Source organism: Uranotaenia lowii, chromosome 2 (assembly GCF_029784155.1).
Source record: "Uranotaenia lowii strain MFRU-FL chromosome 2, ASM2978415v1, whole genome shotgun sequence".
In the NCBI taxonomy this organism is placed as follows: Eukaryota; Metazoa; Arthropoda; class Insecta; order Diptera; family Culicidae; genus Uranotaenia; species Uranotaenia lowii.
In genome coordinates, this window is record NC_073692.1 from 252498437 (window position 1) to 252508123 (window position 9687).

Sequence of the window (9687 nt, forward strand, 5' to 3'; positions counted from 1 at the left end):
TTGGTATTGCTAAACGACGGTACTCCAACATTAATAAAACCCCCAAACACTACACCCTCAGTAATTGATTTAACTTTCACAACACCCATAACAGCCACAAAATCTATCTGGAATGTACTAGAAGAAGATATACTCAGTAATCACCGGGCGATAAAACTTACAATTTCGAGCATGACAAAAGCCCTTTCAAAAAAGAGAGAAATAATAAACAAAAAACAACTTATTGAAAAGCTTAACAATTTAAGACCTGATATGTTGAATTCCCCTGAAGATATCATTCCAATTTTCAACGAAAAGATGAGAGAAAGTACATACAATATAGAAGAGAATAGTAGGAAAATCCCAAAAAAATGGTGGACCCAGGAGATAGAAATATTGTTAGCTAATAAAAATAAGAAACTAAACACTTTTTTCAGAAAACAAAACGATAAAAATTATTTGGAATATAAAAAAGCTAGAGCACAACTTAAAAGACAGATAAGAGTGGAGAAAAGAAAGGCATGGAAAGAAACAATCGATAGCATTAACACAGAAATGAGTAATAAAGAATTATGGAACACAGTAAAAATAATAGGAGGAGGCAAACCAGCCAAAAATAACTCATGGCTATTAAATGATGAAACACTGTCTACAGAATTTATGAACCACAACTTCCCAGAAATAAACAACAATATTCAATATCAAACGAAGAACACAGAAAAAACCTTCAAAATAAGTTTCGAAGAATTTAAAGAAATTATAAAGCATAAAAAAGAACACTCGACCCCAGGGCCAGATAACATCTCCTTTTATATTCTCAAAAATATCAATTTGGAAATTCAACTAAGGATTATAGAGCTACTGAGTAAGGTCCTAAACACTGGTGAAATTCCAGAAAGTTGGAGAAACACGAAGATAATACCCATATTGAAACCCGACAAAGACCCTAATTCATTCAACTCTTACCGACCATTATCAATGGTATCGGTACTACTTAAATTAATAAATTTCGTAGTTAAAAACAATTTAGTTGAACATCTGATCAAAAACAAAATTATACCACAAACCTCTTTCGGTTTTAAGAAACACACATCAGCCATAAACTGCATAAACGCAGTGGTTTCAGGAATCAAAGAAACCAAACGAGACGGAGGTGTAATCATAGCCACATTCCTGGACCTAACAAAAGCATTTGACAATGTCAAAATAGAAACGCTTATTAAAATACTAGAGCAAGAAAACATCCCACAACATTTTATAAACTGGATTTACTACTATCTAAAACACAGAACAGCAATAATAACGCTAAGCAATGGTCAACAGATTATAAACAAGACCAACAAAGGTTTACCACAAGGATGCCCTTTGAGCCCGATCCTATTCAATATTTACACAAAGCAAATACACCAATTAACACAACAAGGAACAATCATACAATTTGCTGACGACTTTACTCTTTTGGTCAGATCCATAGATGCTACGACAGCAACCAGAATCACAAACAATTTATTAAATACCTTAGTCACAACTTTCAAAAGTATAAATTTAGAAATCAACCCATCTAAGACAGCTTCCATAATCTTTACCAACAAAATACCGCGAAACATAAATATTAAGATCGAAAACCAAACAGTCAAAATAGCCGATAGTCACAGATTCCTAGGGGTTATAATTGATCATAAACTCAATTACAAAGCACACATAAAAAACATCATTACAAGAATCAAACAAAAAAGTAACATCCTAAAAATGATCAGTAGGAAAAAAAGCGGGGCTCACCCGAAACAAATGATTCATATCACAAAAGCTATAATAAAAACAATAATTGATTATGGTATAACTATATATGCAGCAACAGCAAAGACGAATTTCCAAAAATTGGAACCACCTTTCTTAGCAGCATTGAGACTTTCAATGCGACATTTAAACTCGACCCCAAATCAAGTTGTGTTAGCACAATCAGGAGAGATACCATTAATTCAAAGAGCAGAATGGCTTGCACTAAAGGAAATAACAAAAACACTATACTACAAAAATAGCCCAATAATTAACAACTTAATAGAACTGATGTCAACTAACTCAACACCTAAACATATTTCTTTCTTGGAAAAAATAGCATCAGAAAACAATTTTCTTTTCACACAGCTAGGCCCCCAACATGAAGAAATAGATTGCAATAAATTAAAAGTAATAGACAGAATAACGGAAATAAGCAAAAAAGAAACATCAATCAATAAACAGAAAAACATAGTATTAGAATTAACAAACAATAAATACAGAAACCATTACAAAATATACACTGACGGTTCAATTATAAATACTAAAGTCGGATACGGATACTACGATCCGCAAGAGAAAATCTCGTACAGTGGGAGGCTTAAATCAGAGTACACAATTATGAACGCAGAATTAATAGCGATACAAGAAGCCATAAACTTTATCAAATCGAAGGGTGTTAACAAAGTAGTGATATTTACAGATTCACAAAGTGCTTGTTCCTTACTAAACAGAAAAAATACAGGAAACCATATAGCAGCTAGAATTAAATTCATAATCCAGAATAGTGACATTAACAATCTTATCATACAATGGATACCTGGACATACAGGGCTCATTGGTAACGAAAGAGCAGATTATGCTGCAAAACTAGGAACCACTCGATCATCCATTGAGCACTTCCACATCACAAAAGACGACCTTCTCATAACATTCAAACAGAATATTATCAAAGAATGGCAAAACACTTATAGCAACATCTCACAAGAAAAAGGTATTTTTCACTATAACCATACCCAAACTGTGAGCCTGAAACCATGGTTTGATAAAATAGAACTTAACACCCTAGACACGATAATAATAAACAGAATTAAAACCGGACATACAGCCACAAAGGATAGACTGGCAAGGTGGAACCTAATTGACTCCGACCTATGTGAATTTTGTGGAACCGTAGAAAACATCAATCACATACTATATGACTGCATCAACTTCAATCAACTAAGAACAAATTATGATATACTGGTCAACAAAAAAGATTTAATTGAAATACTTAGAAATAATAGCATATCAGAGTATAAGGATCTGTCTGACTTTTTGAGAAATACAAAGAGGAACATCTGAAGATACTTAATCAGTAAATGAACATGAAGTTAAATTAAATAAATAGTAAATGTTACTTAACTAATGAATTCACTAACCCCATGATATGGGAATAAACGGTCGAATTAAATAACACGCGAACTGTAAATAAAAACAAAACAGAAAAATCCACAAGACTTGGCATTTCTGGATCGATAGGTCTACAGCCAAAAGAAAGAGAGAAAAAAAAAAAAAAAAACCTGTTTATACATCCTTTGCTATTTTCTTATTTATAGCTTTAGTTTAAAGCTTGCGTTCATTTGCAAATATGTTTTTATGTTGAATAAAGTGTCAAATCTTTACCAACACATAAAAAGGATTTATCTCCATACATGGCGTATCGAGGAAAATGCGTTTGAAAAAAAATACAACCTATTTTAAATCGCTAATTAAAAATCACTTGGAATTTTTAGGTTAGTTATAAGCTCGCATTCATTTGCAACTATGTTTTTATGTTGAATAAAGAGTCAAATTGATTATTTTGAGTTTGTTTGCGGAGAAGTAGCGAAAAATTGTTCCGAAGCAAAGGGTGTCCATGTGATGCCAGTTCTAGTTTTAGAATGTTTATAGATCCTTTACTCAAATTGAGTTTTTAATGTAACGGAATATTATTTTCTCACAAGGTTTTAACCGTTGGTCTATCATGAGGTACTGAAAATGGTTTTTGGGCGTGTTGTCAAAATCGAACGGGGTCTGTATATAAATCTTAACAGCTGAAAACATGAATGTTAAGAATCTTAATAATTGTACGTTTTTTTTTAATTCGGGAGGTTTTAGAGAACCTTTAAAAATTACGGTAGCAAGTATAGTTTAGTTAGCTTCCAGCACCTTGAATGAGGATCGTAAAAGTAAAACCCTTCGAGACAACGGTTCCAACGAAAAAGAGCTTATCTGTACCAACACGTGAAAAGGATGTATCTCCATATATGGCGAATCGAGAAAAACGCGTTTGAAAAAAATACAACCTATTTTAAATCGCTAATTGAAAATCACTTGAAATTTTTACTTTTTATGAAAGACAAACGATTTTTAGAAGCATCTCCTACTTGTTTGAATAGAGGGATATCAATTTTCATGAAAAAACAACGCGCTATCGTAGATAGAACCTAGCTCACTTGATATTTTGTCTCCCTTGTTTATACACCCTTTGCTATTTTAACATTTCTAGCTTTAGTTTTAAGCTCGCATTCATTTGCAACTATGTTTTAAGTGAATAAAATGTTAAATCTTTATCAACACATAAAAAAAGGATTAATCTCCATGTATGGCGTATCGAGAAAAACGCGTTTGAAAAAAATACAACCTATTTTAAATCCCTAATTAAATATCACTTGACATTTTTGCTTTTTATGAAAGACAAACGATTTTTAGAAGCATTCTCTATGTGTTAGAATAGAGGAATATCAATTTGCATGAAAAAACAACGCTCTATCGTAAATAGAACCTTGCTCACGTAATATTTTGTCTAACCTGTTTATACACCCTTTGCTATTTTCTTATTTTTAGCTTTAGTTATAAGCTCGCATTCATTTGCAACTATGTTTTTATGTTGAATAAAGAGTCAAATTGATTATTTTGAGTTTGTTGGCGGAGTAGTAGCGAAAAATGGTTTCGGAGTAAAGGGTGTATATCCATGTAATGGCAGTTCTGGGTTAAGAATGTTTATAGATCCTTTACTCAAATTGAGTTTTTAATGTAACGGAATAACATTTTCTGAAAAGGGTTTTACCGTTAAGTAGTGCAAATGTTGGCCTATCAAGAGGTACTGAAAATGGTTTTTGTTTACTTTTGGAGATACATCCTTTTCACGTGTTGGTACAGTTATCTTATCTTTTTTCATTCACAAACTTACCGATAAAAACTGGCTCCATTATTAGAAATTCGCCTTTCAATTGTCACTACTGTAGAGAGAAACTTGATCAATCAATGCAAACCATCGGTATGTGACAAGTAGAATTGTATGAATGACGGGTCAAGCAACTCATTCATAAACGCATAATAGTCTATCTATGCTGGTGTTTTCGTCGATTTATGTTGATACTCGCGCATAGCTGTGTGAATCAGACACGGCGCACATTTTAATTCACAAATGCCGGGTGGTCAATACGCCGCCTCGTTTGCACATTGGTTTGTTTACAAACAGTTGCGCATGTCTGCGTTGTTTACATTCCGAAGAGACACCACCACATTTGAAGCTAAATACCGAGCTCACACACACTTCGAGTAAACTTGCAGAACAAGAAAAAAGAAATCCAACAAGTGGTCGCGTTCGTGTTTTGTCGATTTTCGTGCTCAAATTCGTTGATTCCTAGAAACCTTCACCATATTTTAGTAACGTGTCACTTAAATTTTCACTTAACACTAGTTTCGATCAGTTCTGATCACTATTTCGTACCGAATTTCGACTTTTTCGAGGAGTGATTCGCAAGACCGTCGTCGCACTGTCAAAAAGTAAAATTGTTAAGCAACTGTTACACTGGCCAATCCATTTGCGCAAGCTCACATTTGACATGCAGAGGGCTACGGAAGATGTAGTTCATGAGAATGTTTCAATACAAAAAAATGAAGATTCCTTGACCTAGAAAGCTTATTTATTCAAAATGTGATAAACCAAACCGAAGAAGAAAAAAAATAGAGAATAGGTATTTAAATTTTGCTATCGGTGTTAAATTATTACCATTAAGAAAATCTACCAAATCATCAGATGATCAGATTCTGTCAAAAGATAAACAAAAGAAATAGAAAAAAAACTTTAATTTTACATACAATTCAACCTAAAACAACAGAAAATGTTACTACGAATTTAGATTCAGAATCCAGATTTAGAATCCAGATTCAGAACTCAGATTCAGAATTCAGATTCAGAATTTAGATTCAGAATTCAAATTCAGAATTCAGATTCAAAATTCAGATTCAGAATTCAGATTAAGACTAAGAATTCCAAATTCTGATTCAGAGTTCTGTTTCAGAATTCAGATTCAGAATTCAGATTCAGAATTCAGATTCAGAATTCAGATTCAGATTCAGAATTCAGTAGGGTCTAACGCAGGCATGTCAAACTAAGGGTTTGCGGGCCGCATGCGGCCCGCGGCCTTGGTCGATGCGGCCCGCGGCCTTGGTCGATGCGGCCCGCGTAGCCCCATCTTAAATTGTCACAAAAAAAAACCACTGATTTTTATGCAAAATATTACTGCAAAAAACTAAAGTTAAATGTAACGTTTTCAACTTAATTAAAGTTCCAACATGTGCAAACCAGTTTCAGATACTATAAATTCTATTCGTTCCTGTGGCTTGAAGCATCGCCAATTTTCGACATTTTTGGAAGACATTAGACATGAATTAGATTGTGTTTCCTACTACGCAGAAGTACGCTGGCTTTCCTACTACGAGAGGAAATAATATTATTTTTGGAAATGAAAGGTGAACCTGTTGAACATTTTCAAGCAGAGCAGGGCAGGGTTCAGGATTTAGCATTTGCCGTTGATCTCACTGGCCACCTGCAAGATTTGAACTGAAAACTTCGAGGATAAGAAATGATGATGTGATGATGTAAAAAACATTCAAGCGAAGTTACGATTATGGATCAACGAAATTTTCAAAGAAAACCTTGTGCACTTCTCTAAGTGTCAAGAACTGAACAAATCAAATGAGGCTGCATCATTTGGTAAATACGTACTTCACCTAGAATCGTTGCTAGATGCATTCAAAAGCCGTTTTCGTGACTTTAATTCATACGAGCAAGAATTTTCGTTGTTTGTATCTCCATTTTCGTTTGCTCCTGAAAATGCTGCTGATAATTTGCAACTAGATTTGATAGAGCTGCAGTGCGATTCATTATTAAAAGCGAAATACATTGAAGTGGCTGTACCAAAATTTTAAAGCTATTTCAAGCAAATAGCTACGTTAAGTTACGAAAATTTGTTGTCAGAATTCTTGCTATGTTTGCAAAAACCTATCTATGTGAGCAGTTTTTTCCCTAATGAAAGCTACAAAAACTCCTCATCGTTCGAGATTATCTGATAACAATTTATCACCAATAATGAAAGTGTCAGTTAAAAATAAACTTCAACCTGATCGTACGTCTCGGTGGTCGAGTGGTTAGCGTGGTACGACGGTAATCGCTAGTCCACGGATGGCATGGGCTCGATTCCCATCTCGGTACTGGGTGTTTAATGTTAATCTTAAGTTGTCCATGTCATTTATTCAGTCTGTAAAGCCTAAATCGACCAAGACGGTGTATGTCTTTTTTCAATAAACTAGTAACTCAGAAAAGATGTCAAGCATCAGGAGAATAGATGTAAGGCATTATAATAAAAGAAAAAAAAGCTTTAATTAATATTTAACGCAAAATTTCTTTACAAGTTTACTTATAACTAGAGATGTACCGAATATTCGGTCGGCCGAATACCGCCAAAAAACCGTTAAGCCGAATATTCGGCTCACCGAATAGTTGAGCTAGGTATTCGGCCGAATAGGCCGAATATTATTTTTTTCAAATTTCTACAAGAACAGAGTTATCATATTTTTCTACTGATGTTGGATAATTTATAAAACATTCAAATGTAATATTGAAAACAGCTTCAAAATCATTAAAAACTTATAGTTTCAGTTAAACATTTTAGATGTAACCTTGTATTTTTCACTGTAGATAGCTTTATACTTTGATTATGGTTTATTCCTAATTTTCTTGATATATCCAGAATTGCCCATAAACCAAATAAAGAATACGAAAAAAGTTAAGTCTGACTGGGATTGCTACATATTTTTTTAAACTTTTTGTATTTTATTCAGATTTTTTGCTATATCAAATTAAAAAACCCAATGTCTCTTTTAAAATGTATTACAAAACGATTTTAAAGTAAATTTATTCGTTAGATATGATTTAATAACTGTTGTTATAATTCGATGAAATCTCTAAATTTCAAGTTATTTTATTCCTTTTTCCTCTTGTATGTTTGAGAATAATGCCTTGTTTCTGTTCAGATTTTCGTTTTTTTTGTTCAAGTTTTTAAAAAAATAGTTCAGACCTGGCCGTGAGTATACGTGTCGCAGAAAGTATTGTATGCTTAAGGTTAAAAATCATAGTTCTTATTGGCCACTATTTTGATGACATCTAGCAAAAAAATAGAAATTCATCTAATTTGATATAAAAATTTGAATCATATAATTTGATATAAAAAAAGCAATTTCAAATAGCTTGACACCTGTTTTGACATGCAACCCAACAGATTTCACTGCAACCCAATCTCTTTTGTGATAAACGTGCTAAGACAAGACAAGAAGCGACAAGTCATCTGATGTTCTTTCAGCTAATGGTGACATTTTGAAAATTAAAGAGACCTCTACTTAAAAAAGATTGATATATTTGGTTGGGAATAATCGACTAAAAACATGAGGGGCATTAAGATGGCAGAAATAGAACATTTCTATTAGAAACAGAAGTAGAAATAAAAGTATTTCTATTCAAAACTCAACAGGATATTCGACCGAATATTCGGCCGAATATTCGTTTTGCCGAATAGTTGAAAAGGTCAATATTCGGTATTCGGCCGTTCGCCGAATAACACTATTCGGTACATCTCTACTTATAACTATATTCCATTGTATTGTATCTAATCTCCGCGAAACTAATATGTTATGTTTTCTAACTGATTTTGGCTGCGGCCCTCTACGTCATAGAAAATTGTTAGTGCGGCCCGCACACTTAAACGAGTTTGACATGCCTGGTCTAACGGGTAAAAAAACAACATTTTCACGATTTTTTCTAGAGCTATCGTTCGAACAAATGAATTCAAATTTTTTTGCATTATACAAAGCATTGTTAAAAGAACATTTAGTATTTTATTCGTAGAAAAATATTGAAAAATGAGAACAGAACACTGTTAGAAAACAGGATGAGCACAGAGCACTTTCGAGGATGCCTTTCAGAAAACAGGCTGAGCACAGAATCATCTGAAGTCAAAAAATCAGAGCAAAATATTTTTATTAGATGTTTTTTCTGGACCCCAACGTTTTTATTTAACTTTAAAAAAAAAATTATGAAATTTTTGTGGCTGTTTGAAGTAAAAACTACGATTTTTCAAGAAAAAACCGCCATTTTTTATCTGTAAAATCATCCCAAAGTAAAAAAAAAAAGAAAAACGTTGGGGTCTGGTATTTTAAATATGTTCCAAATTTGAAAAATATCGGATAGGTAGTTTTCAAATGACGATGTCCTCGGACTTTAAAAATGTGCTTTCGAGAAAAACGCGTTTGAAGTTTCTGCTCTTGCTTTCTTGCAGTATTAGATAGGAGGAGATAAAGGCCTATAATTTCTACAGTTTTGCTTCAATTGACTTAAAAATTTGACACAACATTCTTGAAATGTTTTACAATAAGAAAATAAAAAAATAAAAAAAATCGATTTTTTGAAAGTGTTAGACCCTAATCATGTTATCCAGTATAGGAAGGGAAGAATGACATCAAAATGTTAAATTCCCAGAAAAAAAAAAAAAAAAAAAAAAAGTTATCCAGTATGTTTATCCAGTAATTATCTTTTAAATAGAAACTGTATTTATCTTAAAACAAGAA

General features: G+C 33.0%; 1 protein-coding gene across 1 annotated transcript in view; it reads right to left on the minus strand.

Annotated features, from left to right (window-relative positions):
- Positions 1–5562, minus strand: part of LOC129746498 (dystrophin, isoforms A/C/F/G/H) — a 170860-nt gene extending 165298 nt beyond the window's left edge. Inside the window, exon 1 of the mRNA XM_055740170.1 lies at positions 4970–5562. Within this exon, the coding sequence (XP_055596145.1) occupies positions 4970–4988 (19 nt within the window). The 5' untranslated portion in view covers positions 4989–5562. The remainder of the gene's footprint in view (positions 1–4969) is intronic.
- Between the last annotated feature and the right edge of the window lie 4125 nt (positions 5563–9687).